General features: G+C 40.6%; 2 protein-coding genes across 3 annotated transcripts in view; both read right to left on the bottom strand.

Moving 5' to 3' along the window:
* The window catches only part of LOC124410003, a 28,976-nt gene extending 21,027 nt beyond the window's left edge, over positions 1 to 7,949 (bottom strand). Inside the window, exons 1-4 of the mRNA XM_046888080.1 lie at positions 7,910 to 7,949; positions 6,223 to 6,803; positions 5,938 to 6,133; positions 4,898 to 5,062 (exon numbers count right to left, since the gene is read on the bottom strand). Coding sequence (XP_046744036.1) covers positions 4,898 to 5,062; positions 5,938 to 6,133; positions 6,223 to 6,606 — 745 coding nt within the window. The 5' untranslated portion in view covers positions 6,607 to 6,803; positions 7,910 to 7,949. The remainder of the gene's footprint in view (positions 1 to 4,897; positions 5,063 to 5,937; positions 6,134 to 6,222; positions 6,804 to 7,909) is intronic.
* A 2,576-nt stretch (positions 7,950 to 10,525) lies between these two features.
* On the bottom strand, positions 10,526 to 13,737 carry LOC124410006. 2 transcript variants are annotated; one of them, XM_046888085.1, is made up of 6 exons: positions 13,293 to 13,737; positions 12,899 to 13,048; positions 12,375 to 12,593; positions 11,845 to 12,052; positions 11,384 to 11,638; positions 10,526 to 11,199 (listed from the first exon to the last, which is right to left on the bottom strand). In XM_046888085.1, the coding sequence occupies exons 1-6, from the start codon at positions 13,365 to 13,367 to the stop codon at positions 11,108 to 11,110; spliced, it is 999 nt and encodes a 332-aa protein (XP_046744041.1). In that variant the 5' UTR covers positions 13,368 to 13,737; the 3' UTR covers positions 10,526 to 11,107. The 2 variants fall into 2 exon arrangements, with proteins under 2 accessions (XP_046744041.1, XP_046744042.1); XM_046888086.1 differs by having other exon boundaries at positions 11,968 to 12,052.
* Between the last annotated feature and the right edge of the window lie 8,550 nt (positions 13,738 to 22,287).

The following is a 22,287-nucleotide window of genomic DNA, read 5'->3' as shown; positions in this document are numbered from 1 at the left end:
AGCCCCGTTAGTGGCAGATACTGAGGACACCCTGCTCGCGTTCCTCTTCCAAGCCTCGACCCCCCCTGCACCTTCTGAATGGCGTCTGCGCCCGACTTCCCTCATCGCTATGGAGGCTTTCAAAAATTCAGGGAACAAACTTTCGCGAGTCTACTCTCGCGACGTGAATCAAACTCGCGACAAGCTATCAGCACGTGGATATCAGCGATCTACTGTCACCATGATTCCGATGCCCACGAACACGAATAACATAAAATTTATCAGTAAAACCTCGGGATTGTCTGCTAGCAGAAGAGATTCAGAAAATATTTGCTGGAGCAAATTATCACTGGAATAATCTGCAGAAGTCGAGTCCATGCCTGAGTTAGCATTGTTGATGATCTTCACTTTTTGCTGAGGGTGAAAAGAAGACAGGGGAGGAGGGTCAAAGGGGGCAATCGAATTTGCTGCAGGGTGAGACAAGAAACGTGGGGGGTCTTCAGCTCGAGGAGAAATATGGCGAGAGAGGCACAAAATCAGTGGCGGCATGGTTTCAAGAAGTCTGGTTGAACCTCGTGTAGACAGAGACGCGCAAGCGCCTTAGAGATGTACGCGTCGTTCAGGGCGTCGCGGCGTCGCGCGGGGGCGTCGTGGAAGCGGCGAACCATAATTATTGATCAGTGCACCACCGCTTGCGACAACGACTGCGACTCTCTAGTCACTACGACGAAGCCAGCTCGCGTGCCTATTGGCATCTAGGGAACAAGGACGCCCAAGAATTTTTGGCACTTCTTTATCGCACCTATCTCATTGAGCACCTTCCCCCGTTTCGAAGGTATCTTGCGCGGTGATCGCGCGATCAATGGGTTTATATTCGCCAATATGCAAGGAGCACGACATGTTATACGATCGTGTATGAACCTCCATTGATCCTTGCAATTAATCACGAGACGTATACGTGGCCTCTCGTAGCTACAGTCTTACAGGTGGAAGCGAAACGCGTTAATTGTAAGTCTTGTGACCAACCATGTGGTTAAAGATGTGCACACAGCTGCAACGCAAACAATTTACTGCAGTATCGAACCTTCAACCCGATGCATCACTTACACTTAAACACCAGACGTCAAAACTTAATGCATTGCAGAGAAAATATGCGTTTTTCTTTAATTAATGTTAAGACGTCGCTTGAAAAAAATTTTTACAAAATAGATAGTCAACGTCACTTGACTTTCAGTGGCATCATATATTGTATATAGGAGCCGAAATTGATTAGTACTATTTTGGCGATCGTTTTTAACTATAGGTACAAATATGGATTGATCGGTAAGATTTCCCCATTTCTTGACACAACCTTGCAGGCTAATTCAATGAGGAATAGAACCTTTTAATTAATGCGGTTGTTTTAAAATCTCAAACTCACATGTTCGATTTTTCATATACATTTCACAAAAACTAATAATAAGTTTCGAAAAAACAATCGTAATTTCAAATGAGTTGAGATAAAAAATTCCATACAAATGCCTTCTGATACGGCTTGTTTTGTGAATAATTTTAACGCTGTACCAAAATATAAGTCTAGATAATTCAATCAGTGAGCGTAAGCTTTGCCCTTTGATTCCATTGATATTGTTAGTTTATTTATTTCAATTTCGATTTTCTCGAGGTCTAACAAGTTCAAAGACGATCCTCCCAAACCACTTTTGACCACCACAGTTCAAGATTCACGCGCTAGTGACGAAGCTTGTAATTATAATATCAGCTACGCTTTGCCCAGTTTTGGGAAGAGCAATGTCATTTCGTGATATTTCGTCACACTGTAGTTTGCAAAATTTTTTAGTACCTAATAGGTATGATAAGAATCTTTGTTTTGATTGCTGTTTTGATTAATCGAATGAAATCTCTTTGCATACAAAAAACATTTTTTCCACCACGTTTGGTAAAGTCAAAGAACTCATTCTCCGTGTGCGAAAGCATCGTTATCCTCTGGCCGACAGTCTAAATAAATTCTCTGATTGCTTTGCTTTTTTTAAGTAAAAAATTTTTAGTCAGCCAAAAAACCTCCAAATTCATCTAATACGTGAGTCTGAACGATACAGAAAATAAGCCTGAATAAAAGCCCGATGCACGATGCATTTATTTTTTTTCTACCGTCGGAAAAGCAGGTGCTGTAGTATGATGATATCTATTGTCGCAGGCAGGCCTCAGCAGGGACTTGAGAGATAGAGGAATTATTTGGCAATTCAGTAAACCACTTTGGGGTATAAAATAAAGAGCACCTGGGATTTACTGCGGTGCTAGAAAGACGATATTCTGCGCTGTATAAATGTACAGTAGATACACTGCAGTTACGTAAGCAGAAAAAGAGAGAATCGTATTAACAGCGAGCTGCAGAACTACTGGGTCCTAGATAGGCTGCCGAATATATACTCCAGGATTTTGTGTCAAGGTCGAAGCTTAATTGGTGCATTCAAATAAGGTGCACGCTTAATTGTTTCCACGTCTTGGACAGGGAATTGATTACAAAATCCTGTCACCAATTTTCAGGACATGATGTCGATTATTCATGGACGCAAAAATTGTTTCCTGGATTATAGAAGAATTCACCAATCAGTGTCTAAAGAAAACGTAATGAAAAAAGGTTATTTCATGAACCTTAAAGCTGTCACGGTTGATTTGCAGTCGCCTGTTGATATTCTAGTATCGCGCTTTGTGTGAAACTGCCAGCTTCGTGAACCTGATCGAATGCGAATATACCGTGTCAAAAGTGATCAATAACCGGGTGTTACAATCCGGGATGACGGAGACCCAACTTCGAATATGTTTCATCACAACACAACGACTTGATGGATGAATCAGCTTACAAGTTCGTTACCCTTTTCCGCAACCCTTATTTGTTTTTTTGCTGCAACGAAGACGTTACGCCTTCCCGGTAAATATGAATTACGGAGCACCATCCAATAGTTTTTAATTAGCGTCGTCCAATTTGCAGAACCGTAATGGCGCTGCGAGTTGATTAAGGTTGCATACCTCGAACTCGAAAATCAACGATCCGAATCCATCATACGGATGACAGAATAGAATACGTGATCAGTACCGCGGAAAGGCGGCTGTTATTAATGGTATCTCGCATGGAGAACCGTGTGGAGTCCATGCGCATCCCCATAAATTCAGAGTGAAACAGGGGAATGAAATACTGGTTCTGTCCATGAATCGAGCGTTTATCGGGTAGTTTCAACACTCGAATACAGACTACCGGTAAAATCAGAAATCCTCGAATCCTCCGCAACTTTGCACCTTGAGTGTGATTAACCCGGCTCCCTGCTCTCTCGGTATAAATTAACCGTCATTATCACGCCGTGGAAATGTTCAAAGCTAATTGCAAGCAATTTATAGCAGAATTACTCGGGCAAGAGACTCAAGGAGAAGTCAAGCTCACGATTCTCCCGCTTCGCCCAAGGTTCTATGCAACATCTGGATACATGTACATACGTACGTATGCAAGAAATGAGGTGTATGCACGCCTCTTGTGCGAGATCGCGGCCTGTCGGCACCACAACGCTTATCACCACTCACGTCATTAGCATAATAGCTGGTTGGCTTTTTCTCGATAACGTGGCCATTGTCAAGCCAGCTGTTACCGTTATGCCACACTACCCTGTATTTGCTTCTGCAACATTTGCAGAATATTTTTATAAGATAGAGTTTGTGTGGCCGATGGAATTGCAAACGTCTCCGTGAGGCACAATAACGATGCTGCTGTAATAAATGTCCATCATGTCCTTTGTGGGAGGATTTAATGGACCTTTGAGTGGCCATTGCAGACTGTAACTTCCGTATGATTGTCCATGTACCTAAGTTATATTCATAGAATCGCTGAATTCTTTGCGCAAGAGATTCGCCAGCATCGTCACAGCGCCATTTAATGATCCTAAATTGTATTCAAGTTATTCATGCTGCAGTAATGGGCTTGTAAACACCTAATACAAGTTCATGACGAGAACCTAAACTTGTAGGGTTCGTAACATTAGACTAAGTGGCAACGAGAGAAGGGGAAAATCTTCGCATTGGTACACACATGATGATTTATGCGACCCACTGTGCCAAGAGTACCTATGAAATGGTTCGTAATTTAGTGAATTAGTAGAGCATAACATGTGAATATCTAATGATTATTAATTTCAATCCCCTTGATTTGTACTTTCGTCGGTATGCGACGTCGAGGCAACTTTAAAACTCTAAGATGGAGCTAACTCGTTATGTTATAATTTGTACATCAGGTAATTTAATGCAATACGGATTCTATTTTCAAACTTGCTATTTCCTGATCGGCTCAGTATTTCGTTAGGTAAAAAAATATTGAAAATCCGAGAAAATCTTTGGAACAACGGAGCCATGACAGTGAGAAGGTGTAGAGCTTACGGGTGTGTCACGCGGCAATTTGGGAAGGTACACGCATGATATACGGAGGTGAAGCACGGGTGAAACGTTCCACTCTTGCTGGGATGAAATTCGTCCAACCAACCTACGTCATAAACCTTTCGCCGGATTATGCTTTGTTTGTTAAGTTCAAAACAGTCTGTATGTAAATGCGTGCCAACCTCACTCACGAATAAGCAACAGCCTATATAGCCGCTGGCCGAGCACGTGGATCCACCCTGCAAAAGCTTGAGAAGACCGTGAGATCTGAGGGGTCGCAGCCTTGCAAACTTGCTCAGTGTGAATGGTTATTTGTTTACGATCGATTTGAATCATTTTGATTTACGGGACACATGTACTTGGGTTTGAACAAGTTACGTTAACGATGATAAAAATTGTTTAAATGAAATCGTGCCATCATGTATGGTTTGATTTAGGATTTCTTGAATCCGAAAACTCCAGGCAATCAATTTTTAGAAGGAAAATTAAACTCTGAACTCACTTCGTTTTTCGCTGAGAGCTTGAAGGTGGGCGGTTATGACGTCGTATTGCTTGTCGCGTTTGGCGATATTGTGATCCCGGCGACGAAGCTGACGAATAAGCAATCCTCCAGCATGACTGACGTAGTCACTGAGTGTCTCGACAAGAACTTGCAGTTCCAGCGTACCTGTGAAAGTTTCAGGTATTAAAAGGCTTCAAGAAGAAAAGACTAATGATCGGTGTAAGGAAACTCCGTATAAAAGACGTGTCTGAAATTTTGAAGAATTTTTATGCTGCAAAACAACAGACAAAAAATTATATCCTATAAGAAAATCTCTTTTATTCAAATATGGTTGAATAAATTGAGAACGTCTAAATTGCCAACAACTGAAATAAATCGGTGATGGGAGGAAAGTAAAAAAACATTCCTCACAATTCACCAAAATCTCCGGAAAGATACGGGTCTTATTATTTTTCTTTGAAGCAAAGACAATGCTTCTTCGTTTTAGTCTGCAAGAAAGTATTTTTGTTAAAAATAAACTGTATTATTTCAAAGACGAAAAAAAATCTCCAGTAATTACGCTTGAAATAATGAATAAGATTCCGAGGCTCTTTCATTGTCTTCCGTCTAGATTTATGCCCTGCACCCTTGAAACAATTTCCCCCGCCAATTTGTCCATGCATTAAATCCACCAGTTGGGGCACCTCCGATTATTTCACGCGGTGTTACCAAATTTTCAAGTTCACGCATCGATATATCAACCGTTTTCGATTCGTAGCCATCGACGAGACATTTAACTTTAAAGCTAGATATCGTCACGTCTGAAGCAGCTCTCGTAACACATTCAACTTCCGAAGCTGTGTGGAAAAAGAAGAAGAGCTCTTGGCGGGAGAAAAGGTCCGCCACTCGATGCCGAACCCGGTGAAGTTCTCTCGAAGTCAACGAGGTCACTGCAGCAACACAATGCATTTCGTGCTGCTCGCTGCATGGACGTCGTTGCCGACCGTGAAGACGGCGGCTGATAATCTAAGAACCGTACAACACGTGTCTTCACTTCTTACTTTTTGCCAAGAGTCGTTTCCGCTGAAGATGTCGATGCTGCGGCGGCAATCTGGGTGACGAAGCCGTCGATTCGCTCTCCGACCGACCTCGGTCTCCACCTGGAAGTCCGTATATGTCCAGAAGCAGTTTGTTCACTAAGGATGACACGGCGACCTCCTGATCCTGATGAACACCTAGCGAAGGAGCTGGATAAGTCTGGAACAGAAATGATCGTCTATTGGTTCCATCACTTAACGAGAAATCAGCGGAACTACAATGCCGATCAAAAAACGTCGATCACAAACCTTGCGTTCCTTCTTCGGTGGGTTTTTGCTACCACCGTCATTGCAGTCACCGTTGGCATCAGGACTGCCATCCGCAGATTTTAATCTCCTCAGAACGGGCGGCCTGTCGATGGCTTCCGGTACCGGAACGCTTCGTCGGTGGCGCAGGGCGCGTCTTCTGTTCATGGCCATGAAGTCCGGGGCTTCAAGGACCTCGTGAGCCTGATTACGCCGCTTATTTCTGGAGACTGGGAGACCATCCTTAGGATAAATTGTAGCCTGCGGAACGAATCTCGCGTTCTGTTGGGTGATGATCAGGTCCCCGAAGACCCGTTCACTCTCCACCGCAACACACTTCATCTTGAAGCTCAAGTCAGCGTGCTTGTGACGTACGATGCAGTTCATAGATGTGCAGTTGCGATTGATTCGGCTTCAGACATCTAATCCACAGTATTCGCGATTCGTTGGGGTATTCTTGATCACTTCCCTTGCACTGCTAGGCAGTGAAGTCAATTGCATCGCGGTTTCTTACAGCCTCGGTGAGGATGCCTGTGAATGCGAAACTTTCCTCCTTTTATCTGCTCCGCGAGTGGCCGTATAACCTGCAATAATTCATAAGAAGTTAATAATGAATGAAGTGTGAATATTTTCTGGGAAATGAAAACACTCCGAAGGCAAAAAAATTGGCAAGTGATTGACTGCGTTGAATTTTCATTAAACTCTAGTCCGTTTCAGAATTTAATAGCTTCTATTTAACAAATCGAAAATAGCTCAGCGAATATACGGATGGCAATTAGATCGATGATATTTCATTACTTGACGTCAGGTTAACTGAAAGTACACCAATCAGCATTTTTTGATTGAAAAATTCCACACCGAGGGCAGCAATTTCAGAGATTAAAAACTCTAATCGGCTGTTCGACAAGCCGCGAGAAGTGAGGATCAATTGGCAATATTTCGAAGCTGATTACAATTCGTAACAACATTCGGTTTGCGGCGAAATAGGCGATTACCCGGGTGTTCGGAAAGCAGTGTACAATCGTTTGGATATTCCGCACAGTAGCATTTTTTGAGACAATGATTGGAGTCTTATAATTAATTAACTACGAGAAACAGTGGAAGGAGAAGTTAATTGAAAACGTAGCTTCTTGACTGGTTTCGAAAATGCTGAACGCGATGCTTGGAAAGTGTAAATGTATTACCAACAGTAAATTACAAGAAGATATATGGGTGAATTTAAATAATTATTTGACCAAACGTTAAAGTCCTTAGACGCAGGAATTCTGACCCTCTTTTCATCTTCGTTCCACTTTTCATTCCACCCTTAACCTTGTGTTGGACTCATCTCGAGGCCTCAACTTATCTTCGGGCCGTAATCAGCCAGATTCATTACTCTGTCATTACTCCAGGGGGTAGATTACGCCCACGGCCGGCTGCGCCCTCGATCACGGTTTACAATAAATGTGTAATAACCGGCAATTACGTCGCGCGCGTCACACCGTATCATTGCTTATAATATACGACCAGGCAACCTACACCGGTTAACAGGCCCTGCGTTGTCCACAGATTACACCATGCTTGGGTCCCGCTCGCAGTCAACGGCCAGATAGTTAATTAAAGTTTTTCAGCACAAAGTTCAAGCTTGCGTGAAGATGAAATTATTATTCGAAGCAAGAAGTACAGAAACTTGATGGTAAAAAATACTCACACGTGATAGCGTGCCTCGGAATTTTGTGCTGTTTCAGCTTATCCACACAACTCAGGTGAAGACACAATATCACAATCGACACTTTAGGTCAAGATATACTGACGCCGACTGAACGCCTCATTTCAAGAGCTGCTAACAAGCCTTAAAACTTTTACTTATTATAACAAACAACCAGAGCCACAGATCCTAGGTTCGCGTTCTTATCAACCTCAGCTAACTGACACGCAATCAGTCACTGTTTCCCAGACCACAACTGGAAGTGACTGCGTCGAGACTCGGGCGTATGTGCAGATTATGGACAGTCTTGCAGAGGTGTGATGAGTGGAAACAAACAGCGAACACTGTTTACAATAGCCGTCAATTAAAAACAGATGTTTTTATTAGCATACCGTCTTTGCCAGAACTTATATGCGTATCTCCTGCACTTGAAACTGTCAGAGACACAATTTGTGACACTGACACTACTGCGCTTTTATTTCAATGAGGTGCAGAGATGATGAAAATGGGAATACAGTATAGTATAGCAGGGAAAATTTCAAACTGGGAATTATGTAGAGCACATTGACCGTACAGCTAACGTACTGGCAATGAGAGGGATGTTGGCGGAGGTGGAAGCAGGTGACACGAAAGTTGCCCGGTTGATACCCGTATGACTATCACCGCTCTACGAATACTTGAACACACATAGGCGTTCGTTAGTTCACTTCCTTACTGCGATTAGTACTTCGATTAGCCCATATGCTAATTATGCAGAGGAAATGATAAACTTTATTTACATTTGTGGTGAATAACCTCAAGTAAAAAACCAGCAGGCTTAAACTGCTGATAGAACTTCAAAAAGGCATTACATCATTCATTCCTTTCGATAAATTTTCAAAAGGTGGGTCGATTGCGATATGCTACAGCAGTTTCTGTTCACATACTTCGCGAGAGGAGAAAAACCATAATTAGAGAGCTCCGAATCTGCTTAATCTTAAATTTCTTCCTTTCGCTTTCAATGACAGAGTTTTCAAGTGGGAATACTTTTTAAATTGTGGAATAACTGGGCATTTTGTTCAATACCAAGTCCTGGTTCTCCACGCATCTATTTTACGAATTTCATGCACTCCACGGAGAATGCGTGGAACAGAAGGAAACTATGATCAGATGATTTTCAATTTGTACTCGATACTCCACGTTTCGATGCGACATCAACGAGCCTTTGTTGAAATGATTTTAATTTCCGACTACTGCGACATGTATGCCCGTCACACCTTACAATGGCGGCGCGTATTCCTTGAAAATTCCCTGGTCAATTTATGCGTCAATTTTATAGGTATAATGCAACAATTGTAGGCCAAAAATTCGGTGCAACAAATATCGTTGGAAAAGATGTAATTTTTAATTTTATTTTAAATGCATATTGAAAGGCAAATAGTTTCACATAATGATTAGAGAAATGATTGCAGAACTAAATAGCCAGCTAACAATAAGAAGGCTATCGAAATCTCAGGAATATATGCGGTGTCTAACATAAATTTACGAGAACAATAAATTTGATGAGCGTTCGCGAAGAAGGTATACTTAATTGTACGTCAAACGAGTAGTTATGATTAATTGCATACTATTAAATATGTGTATATCGGTAACCCCGGCTGTGGACTGGAAATGTTACGAATTGATTATCGACCATGGTTCTGCATAGACCGTAACAATATTTCATTGATGAAGGGTGGGATGCAATAAAGATGAATAATCAAAAGACGTCCTAGATTCGTACCATGTTATCATTTTATTGCATACGAATTAATGTCTTATTTTCCGTGAACAGATATAATGTATATAGTACATACGTGTATATGTATATGTGTGGGTGTTTGTATGTGTAGTTTTATAAAATTTCAACTTTAATTTTAATAACAGTTTTATTATGTTTTTAACAAAATAAAATATATATTTATACGACTTCTTAGTTAAATTTCGACAGATCTGTGTGATCTGCATCTATTCATTATAAGTACATGCACGTACACATTATTGACGCATCACACAATCGTGATCAAATACGTTGTAACCGATTTTTCATTAGACGAATAAACTCACTATTAGATTCATTGATTGTGTCCGCCTGGCAGTGAAGTTACGAAAATTACGATGGAATAATTTAAATTAGTAGCACTGAGTAATTTGTCCGTAAATATTATTCTTCATGTGTGGATTGATAACCATTTACATGCACGTAACAAATTTTAAAACTGGAATACAGAAACACTCTTTGAAACTAGGTCAGAACGGTCGTAATTTCGCAATCAAAGCATAAATATAACGATGCTGAAAATGCTTTTGAACAGTTTGATATATTTATATAATTGGAACACATCGATAAAACAGGAACCCTTCAACTTTTTTTAAATCATTTTCACTTCACGCGTCTCATGATTCTTTTGGTTAAAATGCACGACAAAATATTTTTCACAGTTCGCTATACTCGATGGATAAAAGATAACCGTTACATTTCTTTTCCGTCTTGATTTTATACCATGATATATCGTAATAAAGACATAAAAGAAAACTAATTACATAACAATGGTATTCATTCCAATTTGTAATATTTTGTGAATTTTCATTGAAGGAACTTGGATGAATCATTTCGACATTCGCGAATCATCGGTAAAATTGAAGAATTTGAATTTATTGCTGAAGCTACGAGCTGTACAAAATCATTCAAACTTAGCTTGGCATTTCAATATTGATCGCCGAAAATAAATTGTACGAATATTCAATAACGAATTTCAGAAGACTTAAACGAGATTTGATTGCTAGTGTGATTATGAAGAGTTTGACACAGTTTAGGTCTTAGGTTCCAGCGAGCAATAAATATTCTGTGCTTCTCTCGAGAAATAAGCCACGCTACTAGAGGTGGACGAAATTGACGAAATGAAATTTTAGTTTTGGACAAATTCACAAAAGCGGCAATGTAGCAAAAACTTGTAACACTTATGGTTACATTACATTACGTACAATGTTACGAACGTATTACACGTACGAATTGTCGTTGTATATATAGGCCTTCATAAGAATTGAATAATCTAGGATTCTTAGCATTGCCTTATCTTCACTGGATTTAAAATTCAGAATTTCCAACAGCACCATAATAATTGTTCAGCTGTAAGGCATTGATGAAAAAAATTTCAGGACGGATTGAGATCGCTTGTATCATCATGTAAGCTCCATATATTCGGTAAAACCGTGGTTAGGTGGACCCAGCAGAAGCACGCCAACACTGCGATCTTTTGATGCGGTCACTATGTCTGAACAGCGTGTCAAGGATTACACACTCTACAGAATTGACCTAACGGTAGTTTTTCAAAAAGAATTTTTATCTAGTTGAAATATAAACCGGAAATCAAAAAATCACAATTACAAATTGTATCAAGATTTAACGGAGACCATTCAGTTTAAGCTGATACCAGTGTCTTTGTTTTATAAGGATACATTCGTCGTAAGAAGACAGATCGAAGTCCTGAATGTCACCCTTGTGACGATAGACTTCGCCAAGGTACTCATGATGATCTGGATATCGTCTATATTTTCGTAAAATACCACCGTCACACACGGAATACAACGTACTTCCATTCGATGTGTATCTGAGTTTCCATACAGGGAAGTCCTTGTGTTCCTTCAGGTGCTCCTGTATCCCAGTGTCTGGTACGTATGCCGAAATAAGGTCACCCCCGCTCATGACTAAGCCTTTCAATCAAATATTTTCCTTATTCTTCTTCAGGTAAGAGAAGAAAAATGATTCATTTTTGTATTCGTGATTGAGTAACCCAGGAAATTAATAAAATGCATTACTATTTGCGTGCTTCTGTGAATCAGAGCGAGCAAATTCAGAAAATTATTCATCGAATTGGTGTAGATAAGTAACGAATTGCAATTGCTCCTTTAAAACATACTGTAAAATCCATCTTCAGAACCTCGACTGAATCGTTCAGGAGTGACGCAGACTGAATTGACTGTATGGCCAGTTTGAAATGCATGCAGTACTCGACCATCCAGCGACGATACTTTGCACGTACCATCGGTACCACCGGTGAGAATAGAACTCTGCCAAGGCCACGAGGAGTGTAAAAAGCAAACATCCCTGATCACCGAGCCATGTAACTGAAACGAAAACAGTAAAATTAAGATTTGGAATGAATTTTTACATTAGAAAAACTCATCGACATCGACTACGATTATTCTAGTGTTAATTCTGTATTGTTAGCAACTATACCTTCTCATTAGCCTAAATACTTTAAGCTTTGAAAAATCATTAATAATTAACAAAGAAAATATAGAAAAAACTAAACAGAAATCTAAAAATACTTGAGAAATTAATATTCACCGAATGTAAATACTAATGCTAAGAACTGTTATTCATGGTAACGATTGATTTTGTCGGAATAAATGGGAAAATATCATAGATGGTAAAGTAATCAGGTACATCATGAATATAATCTAGAGGTAAAGGCATCCTCAGGTCCAACAGAGTCAGCCCTTTGCCATTGACAGAAACTGCGACTGCTATATTTGGCCCAGATGGATCGGTAGCCAACCCAGTTCTATCTCTGCCACTGAAAGCGGAGTTGTCGTATGCTAAGAGTTGTTCACCTCTCTCAACATCGACTACCACCAGCCTCCTTGCGGTTGTTGCAGCCAGTATCTAGAATATTAGGCAAACGTCAGTTTAATGTTACAAATTGTTATTGAGAATTTGATTCTTATTCTTTGTACTGAATCAGAAATATTTCCAATGCTAACATAGGATAGCTATGCAGGTATACTTGTGGTGTAATTAATTTTGAGCTAAATAGAAAATCACCCTCTCCAAGTATACACTCAATAAAACAGGTTTTCAAAACAAGCCTCAGTAGACCTTTTCTAGGATCTTGTAACTATCCAAATTCACCATAGCAACGCTAACGATTATCTTAGTCCAAGATGAAATGTTTTTAATTTTTGCCCTACCCTGGAGCCATCAGAAGTGAACCGAACTGCATTGATATTTTTGGCTAGTGTCATCCTCGTAATCTGGTAACACATAAGAAGCTCCATACGTAGCGCGGAATAGAGATTGACTTTCCCATCGTATCCACCAGAGCAGAACAAATATCTGTCCTGGAAAACAGTATTAGAATGTATTTCGTGTTTGACTGTTTAAAAACACCGTACAAAGAAGTAAACCTACGTATCAAGTATGATGTCAAGACGGAATTCTCCATCCTACTTTTCATGGCAATTTGACAATAATAATATTGAATTCACAATTATACGCTGCTTAGCAGCTGTGTGACAATTACAAATATAGCCTATTTATAATTGGAGTGAATTATTTGTGGTGTGCAATGTTATGACATAATACCCGTGGGCTGAATGCAACGCTCCTGACGCTGCTCTGGTGGAATTTAAGGAACTTTGGAGTTCCCTGTTGCTGCATTTTGCGTCGAGATGCTAGAGTCAAAGGCGAATTTCTTGCTACGCTTCGTTAGTAGAATCGGTAGAATGCAAACTCTGCAGAACGTTATATTATTTATCATCACTCCCGTATCAAGTATCTCGCTCAGTCTGCGCAAAGAGAATCATAACACGGCTGTTCGAAGTCCGCACATTAGAACTCATCGTGTGGAATTGAAGATTTGAGCCACGGACTTCTGATTCACTAAACACCGTCGGACCTCACGCAGATAATTCCTCGAAGATTAATTACGCAAACTGCTTGAGTCCATGGAACATTGGTAATCGAACCGAGCTGCAAGGCCCAGGCAGCCAACATGATAAAATCATGGCAATGTAACTGCTGTCGGACTGTCGCCTATGCCGCCATGTGCAAATATTAATGCGCAGGCGTTAGAGATGCGATGTGGTTTGCAGTCATCAGGCGCAGAATTTCAGCAAGGTATCCAAAGATCAGCGATATAAATCTGACTATTTATTAAATAGGATTCGTGGTGAAAAATTAGGTCTAATAATTATTGGAATGTCTAACATTATATTCATTGTGTATGTAGTTTCGTGAATACTTCAGTGAATACGAGGCAAAAATATGGTAGAAGTAGTAAATAAAATCCGCCTGCACGACGGCAGCTTGTGTTGCGTACGAGTATATGGAAACAGAGATAATTCGATACGCGCGGCTCTATAATGTGAAAAGACAAAAATATGCAAAATACACGGTATTTCTGAGTGCAAATAACACTATGCAGTGTGAACTGAACACATGCTATAAGATATAAGAATCGTTAGACTTGACGTTGGTTTTTCGGATTTTCTCACAAAACAATCATGAACCAAGAGATGTTATATGAGACTAGGTATACAGCAGAGCTAGTAGTGTACATCCGTTGATGTCAATATTCGAAAGGTCCAGCACGATCCTAAGAGCAAGAAGGACGATGGATTTCTCGATTCACTACCGGATTCATTTATTCAGTACGTCTGACACCGCGAACTTAAATTGATCGGGTCCGTAATGACTTAGGCAAGAAAATGCTTAAGCAGGCGACTGAACAAAATAACGAATGAAATGTGCAGCTTTTGTTACAATTTGTGAACAATCGATTGGAACAGAACATATGTATTCGCAATCAACATCGTCACTGTGTTCAATGGAGCATGAAACTTAATTTCATGTGCTTTAGAGGGAATTGAAACGGAGCGGCATAGGAATTTGTGCGAATTGAAGAACCGTGAAGTTTTTGTTAGGAATTCGTTTTGTGGGGGCCTTTCTTAAGCCATAATTAAAGTTCGATATATTGCAAGATTGTCAAGAATGCGGGTGACACTTCAATATTTTTTCGACAAATCAATTCTTTCGTGCACTGAGTCTACGTAATTTTGCGCAAGGAATCGATTGCGCGCAGTACGAACACGCTGCGAGCAAAGGATCAAGAGTTACAGCCGAAAAATAAGAAAATTCCTTCGCAATTTCTCTGCTGTTGGTTCCACGCTCATTCTGATGTTTTTTTCACGTTCCTGGGGGTCCAATTAGTGGAAAAAGCGTCCTGCAGAACGATTCCAAGACAAAAAGTTTTCGAGCTCAGAAAATCGCAAAAAAAGCAAGGCTTACCCCTTTGGATTTTTTCAGTCAAATTTGACTGATTCTGAAAAATCGTTGAATCGATTCTTTGGTCCACTAGGTCTACGTAATTTTGCGCAAGGAATCGATTGCGCGCAGTACGAACACGCTGCGAGCAAAGAATCAAGAGTTACGGTCGAAAAATGAGAAAATTCCTGCGCAATTTCTCTGCTGTTGGTTCCACGCTCATTCTGATGTTTTTTTCACGTTCCTGGGGGTCCAATTAGTGGAAAAAGCGTCCTGCAGAACGATTCCGAGACAAAAAGTTTTCGGGCTCAGAAAATCGCAAAAAAAGCAAGGCTAACCCCTTTGGATTTTTTCGGTCAAATTTGACTGATTCTGAAAAATCGTTGAATCGATTCTTTGGTCCACTAGGTCTACGTAATTTTGCGCAAGGAATCGATTGCGCGCAGTACGAACACGCTACGAGCAAAGGATCAAGAGTTACAGCCGAAAAATGAGAAAATTCCTTCGCAATTTCCCTGCTGTTGGTTCCACGCTCATTCTGATGTTTTTTTTACGTTCCTGGGGGTCCAATTAGTGGAAAAAGCGTCCTGCAGAACGATTCCAAGACAAAAAGTTTTCGAGCTCAGAAAATCGCAAAAAAAGCAAGGCTAACCCCTTTGGTTTTTTCGGTCAAATTTGATTGATTCTGAAAAATCGTTGAATCGATTCTTTGGTCCACTAGGTCTACGTAATTTTGCGCAAGGAATCGATTGCGCGCAGTACGAACACGCTGCGAGCAAAGAATCAAGAGTTACGGTCGAAAAATGAGAAAATTCCTTCGCAATTTCTCTGCTGTTGGTTCCACGCTCATTCTGATGTTTTTTTCACGTTCCTGGGGGTCCAATTAGTGGAAAAAGCGTCCTGCAGAACGATTCCGAGACAAAAAGTTTTCGAGCTCAGAAAATCGCAAAAAAAGCAAGGCTAACCCCTTTGGATTTTTTCGGTCAAATTTGACTGATTCTGAAAAATCGTTGAATCGATTCTTTGGTCCACTAGGTCTACGTAATTTTGCGCAAGGAATCGATTGCGCGCAGTACGAACACGCTACGAGCAAAGGATCAAGAGTTACAGCCGAAAAATGAGAAAATTCCTTCGCAATTTCCCTGCTGTTGGTTCCACGCTCATTCTGATGTTTTTTTTACGTTCCTGGGGGTCCAATTAGTGGAAAAAGCGTCCTGCAGAACGATTCCCAGACAAAAAGTTTTCGAGCTCAGAAAATCGCAAAAAAAGCAAGGCTAACCCCTTTGGATTTTTTCGGTCAAATTTGATTGATTCTGAAAAATCGTTGAATCGATTCTTTGGTCCACTAGGTCTACGTAATTTTGCGCAAGGAATCGATTGCGCGCAGTACGAACACGCTGCGAGCAAAGGATCAAGAGTTACGGTCGAAAAATGAGAAAATTCCTTCGCAATTTCTCTGCTGTTGGTTCCACGCTCATTCTGATGTTTTTTTCACGTTCCTGGGGGTCCAATTAGTGGAAAAAGCGTCCTGCAGAACGATTCCAAGACAAAAAGTTTTCGAGCTCAGAAAATCGCAAAAAAAGCAAGGCTAACCCCTTTGGATTTTTTCGGTCAAATTTGACTGATTCTGAAAAATCGTTGAATCGAATCTTTGGTCCACTAGGTCTACGTAATTTTGCGCAAGGAATCGATTGCGCGCAGTACGAACACGCTGCGAGCAAAGGATCAAGAGTTACGGCCGAAAAATGAGAAAATTCCTTCGCAATTTCTCTGCTGTTGGTTCCACGCTCATTCTGATGTTTTTTTTACGTTCCTGAGGGTCCAATTAGTGGAAAAAGCGTCCTGCAGAACGATTCCAAGACAAAAAGTTCTCGAGCTCAGAAAATCGCAAAAAAAGCAAGGCTAACCCCTTTGGATTTTTTCGGTCAAATTTGACTCATTCTGAAAAATCGTTGAATCGTTTCTTTGGTCCACTAGGTCTACGTAATTTTGCGCAAGGAATCGATTGCGCGCAGTACGAACACGCTGCGAGCAAAGGATCAAGAGTTACGGCCGAAAAATGAGAAAATTCCTTCGCAATTTCTCTGCTGTTGGTTCCACGCTCATTCTGATGTTTTTTTTACGTTCCTGGGGGTCCAATTAGTGGAAAAAGCGTCCTGCAGAACGATTCCCAGACAAAAAGTTTTCGAGCTCAGAAAATCGCAAAAAAAGCAAGGCTAACCCCTTTGGATTTTTTCGGTCAAATTTGATTGATTCTGAAAAATCGTTGAATCGATTCTTTGGCCCACTAGGTCTACGTAATTTTGCGCAAGGAATCGATTGCGCGCAGTACGAACACGCTGCGAGCAAAGGATCAAGAGTTACGGTCGAAAAATGAGAAAATTCCTTCGCAATTTCTCTGCTGTTGGTTCCACGCTCATTCTGATGTTTTTTTCACGTTCCTGGGGGTCCAATTAGTGGAAAAAGCGTCCTGCAGAACGATTCCAAGACAAAAAGTTTTCGAGCTCAGAAAATCGCAAAAAAAGCAAGGCTAACCCCTTTGGATTTTTTCGGTCAAATTTGACTGATTCTGAAAAATCGTTGAATCGAATCTTTGGTCCACTAGGTCTACGTAATTTTGCGCAAGGAATCGATTGCGCGCAGTACGAACACGCTGCGAGCAAAGGATCAAGAGTTACGGCCGAAAAATGAGAAAATTCCTTCGCAATTTCTCTGCTGTTGGTTCCACGCTCATTCTGATGTTTTTTTTACGTTCCTGAGGGTCCAATTAGTGGAAAAAGCGTCCTGCAGAACGATTCCAAGACAAAAAGTTCTCGAGCTCAGAAAATCGCAAAAAAAGCAAGGCTAACCCCTTTGGATTTTTTCGGTCAAATTTGACTCATTCTGAAAAATCGTTGAATCGTTTCTTTGGTCCACTAGGTCTACGTAATTTTGCGCAAGGAATCGATTGCGCGCAGTACGAACACGCTGCGAGCAAAGGATCAAGAGTTACGGCCGAAAAATGAGAAAATTCCTTCGCAATTTCTCTGCTGTTGGTTCCACGCTCATTCTGATGTTTTTTTCACGTTCCTGGGAGTCCAATTAGTGGAAAAAGCGTCCTGCAGAACGATTCCAAGACAAAAAGTTTTCGAGCTCAGAAAATCGCAAAAAAAGCAAGGCTAACCCCTTTGGATTTTTTCGGTCAAATTTGATTGATTCTGAAAAATCGTTGAATCGATTCTTTGGTCCACTAGGTCTACGTAATTTTGCGCAAGGAATCGATTGCGCGCAGTACGAACACGCTGCGAGCAAAGGATCAAGAGTTACGGCCGAAAAATGAGAAAATTCCTTCGCAATTTCTCTGCTGTTGGTTCCACGCTCATTCTGATGTTTTTTTCACGTTCCTGGGGGTCCAATTAGTGGAAAAAGCGTCCTGCAGAACGATTCCAAGACAAAAAGTTTTCGAGCTCAGAAAATCGCAAAAAAAGCAAGGCTAACCCCTTTGGATTTTTTCGGTCAAATTTGACTGATTCTGAAAAATCGTTGAATCGAATCTTTGGTCCACTAGGTCTACGTAATTTTGCGCAAGGAATCGATTGCGCGCAGTACGAACACGCTGCGAGCAAAGGATCAAGAGTTACGGCCGAAAAATGAGAAAATTCCTTCGCAATTTCTCTGCTGTTGGTTCCACGCTCATTCTGATGTTTTTTTTACGTTCCTGAGGGTCCAATTAGTGGAAAAAGCGTCCTGCAGAACGATTCCAAGACAAAAAGTTCTCGAGCTCAGAAAATCGCAAAAAAAGCAAGGCTAACCCCTTTGGATTTTTTCGGTCAAATTTGACTCATTCTGAAAAATCGTTGAATCGTTTCTTTGGTCCACTAGGTCTACGTAATTTTGCGCAAGGAATCGATTGCGCGCAGTACGAACACGCTGCGAGCAAAGGATCAAGAGTTACGGCCGAAAAATGAGAAAATTCCTTCGCAATTTCTCTGCTGTTGGTTCCACGCTCATTCTGATGTTTTTTTTACGTTCCTGGGAGTCCAATTAGTGGAAAAAGCGTCCTGCAGAACGATTCCAAGACAAAAAGTTTTCGAGCTCAGAAAATCGCAAAAAAAGCAAGGCTAACCCCTTTGGATTTTTTCGGTCAAATTTGATTGATTCTGAAAAATCGTTGAATCGATTCTTTGGTCCACTAGGTCTACGTAATTTTGCGCAAGGAATCGATTGCGCGCAGTACGAACACGCTGCGAGCAAAGGATCAAGAGTTACGGCCGAAAAATGAGAAAATTCCTTCGCAATTTCTCTGCTGTTGGTTCCACGCTCATTCTGATGTTTTTTTTACGTTCCTGAGGGTCCAATTAGTGGAAAAAGCGTCCTGCAGAACGATTCCAAGACAAAAAGTTTTCGAGCTCAGAAAATCGCAAAAAAAGCAAGGCTAACCCCTTTGGATTTTTTCGGTCAAATTTGACTGATTCTGAAAAATCGTTGAATCGATTCTTTGGTCCACTAGGTCTACGTAATTTTGCGCAAGGAATCGATTGCGCGCAGTACGAACACGCTGCGAGCAAAGGATCAAGAGTTACGGCCGAAAAATGAGAAAATTCCTTCGCAATTTCTCTGCTGTTGGTTCCACGCTCATTCTGATGTTTTTTCTACGTTCCTGGGGGTCCAATTAGTGGAAAAAGCGTCCTGCAGAACGATTCCAAGACAAAAAGTTTTCGAGCTCAGAAAATCGCAAAAAAAGCAAGGCTAACCCCTTTGGATTTTTTCGGTCAAATTTGACTGATTCTGAAAAATCGTTGAATCGATTCTTTGGTCCACTAGGTCTACGTAATTTTGCGCAAGGAATCGATTGCGCGCAGTACGAACACGCTGCGAGCAAAGGATCACGAGTTACAGCCGAAAAATGAGAAAATTCCTTCGCAATTTCTCTGCTGTTGGTTCCACGCTCATTCTGATGTTTTTTTCACGTTCCTGGCGGTCCAATTAGTGGAAAAAGCGTCCTGCAGAACGATTCCAAGACAAAAAGTTTTCGAGCTCAGAAAATCGCAAAAAAAGCAAGGCTTACCCCTTTGGATTTTTTCGGTCAAATTTGACTGATTCTGAAAAATCGTTGAATCGATTCTTTGGTCCACTAGGTCTACGTAATTTTGCGCAAGGAATCAAGTGCGCGCAGTCCGAACGCGTCTAGAGCTACGGATCAAGAGTTACAGCCGGAAAATGATAAATTTTGTTCTGTTTCTCCGTGTTGTTGGTCCTACGATTTTCGAGGATGTCTGTTTCTTGATTCTCACCGTTTAATCAGTCCAGAAAGGGTCGCTTGAATCGATGCGGAAATCAAAATATTTCCACTCCGTAAATCATGAAGCTAGGAAAGTTAACCCTCCTAGATTCATAGTCTGTTACTAGCCAATTCTACAAAATGTCTGAATCGATTCATTTTGACCCTACGTCTAAGATTTGTCGCAAAAAATGGATGACAAGAAACGGCCAAAGAACATCAAATTCACACTGAGTTGCTGAAAGGATGGAGAAGGAAAATAACGAATTCAACGCTACAATGTTTCGTTTTATTTCAGTTCCAGTATATTTCTAATGCCTTAATCCTATTGCAAGTGTTTGACTGTCAGTGTATAGTACTTAAACAAGTTTCTAAATAATATCAAAGTCAATCTAAGGAGGAGGCAGAAAAATGATTCAACAACATCCGTAAACTGAATGTCATATTAGTGTCAAGAAGTGCAGTACATATGACTTCAAGCAGCATATTGGAAGTAGTGTATGAGATAGTAATTAGTGTAGTTTGTAAGTGTATATCAACTCCTGCCTGCGTGCAGGTGCAACGATCTTCCGCAGCATAAGATATGTACAATATTGTATTATTGTCTTTAACCTCAGTAAAAATAATGGAAAAAATTATTTTTCGAGTGTTTCCTTTGTATTCCCTCACTCGTAGGTCGTACGATGTTTTCTATATGATTTCTGCGTTGTTCTTGGTCCAAAGAGTCTGCAAAGGATCAAACAAATCGTTACTAAGATTGGATATGTTTTGCTCAAAAAAATAAGACTAACCCCTCTGGATTATTTTTTTTATGGAATATTTAAGGATTTTGTACAATGCTGGAATCAATTCTTTTATGCTTTGTATCGACGTAATTTTGCGAGAAGAATCGATTGCGCGCCGTCCGAACATGCTGCGAGTAACGGATCAAGAATTACAACCGAAAAATGAAAAATTTCTTCTGCACTTTCTCTGCTGTTCGTCTTACGCTCATTCTGATGTCTTTTTCATTTTCCTGGGGGTCCAATTAGTGAAAAAAGAGCCATGGAAAAAAATTTTGAGACGAAAAGTTTTCAAGCTCTAAAAATCGCAAAAAAGCTAGGGTACCATTTTGGATTTTTACGTTCGAAAGAATTGGAGCCTCTGAAAGGCGAAAGAGGACCGCAAAAACGTCGTAGGTTCGATACGTGTTTGCATACAATGAAATTCTTCCATCATTAATCTTTACATTCAGAGCATTAATCACTGCGACTTGCACATGTCCGCAATAAACTATTTCCAGAATATACGCCGCAACCCGAATCGCTTTAATCAATTCCTCGGTTTTCCGCAAAGAATCTAAAAAGTTCAACGATGTTAAAATTTTTTTTTCCTTGTTGTTTCAGGAACTTGAATTTTTTGTCCTGGAATCAATTTATAGCACCTTCTCAGGTCCGATTGTAAAGATATTCGTAAAAGCTGCACTGCAGTAATCAAGTACTGTAAAAATCAGAGTTGTGACCAGCTTAATACGTACTTGCTCATTACATATTTCATTATCAATTTCATGATGTTTGGTATCAGAAGATCATATTCTTGCACACACAAGTATTTCCTAAGAAATAAGCTTGGTTTCACTCTCAAGTTCAAGTTAAATCGCTGAATATGCTCTAGATACCTGTCACATGGTATTCCTGATGCCAAGAAATATCTGTTGCATGTGGAAATCAATATCGACAACAGTTTTGTTTCCAAGACTACGAGTCAGCGCTCAAATGTCCGTGAGCGCAGTTCTCGCGACGCAAGATTCATCGTTACAACTTTTACTCTTCCGAATTTAACCTACTAGATTTAATCGTATCGGTGACATTACCGAGTGTCTGGTTTTACAAACATAAAACATTTCTGTGGCAGTTACGTCCACCTTCATCTTGATCTTGAGCTCATTGAGAAATGCCCGAACTCCCGTGTCCTTGCAGCGAAGGTAGGGCGCAGACCTCCATTGAAGAACCGTCAAAACCACCAGGACCTTGTACCAGTGAAGTTTACCGGACTTGCAATTTGCCGATGAGATTC

This window comes from Diprion similis, chromosome 8 (genome assembly GCF_021155765.1).
Source record: "Diprion similis isolate iyDipSimi1 chromosome 8, iyDipSimi1.1, whole genome shotgun sequence".
Lineage (NCBI taxonomy): Eukaryota > Metazoa > Arthropoda > Insecta > Hymenoptera > Diprionidae > Diprion > Diprion similis.
This window is presented reverse-complemented; position numbering and strand designations above follow the sequence as displayed.

Bases quoted from the DNA above. Each gene is read 5' to 3' on its own strand.
- LOC124410006 (XM_046888085.1), bottom strand. From the start codon at position 13,367: ATGCAGCAACAGGGAACTCCAAAGTTCCTTAAATTCCACCAGAGCAGC. The intron at 11,639-11,844 runs GTATGTTTTAAA...TTTGATTGAAAG, and splicing joins TTCTGAAGATGGATTTTACA to GCTTAGTCATGAGCGGGGGT. The intron at 11,200-11,383 runs GTATCCTTATAA...CACGCTGTTCAG, and splicing joins TCTGTCTTCTTACGACGAAT to ACATAGTGACCGCATCAAAA.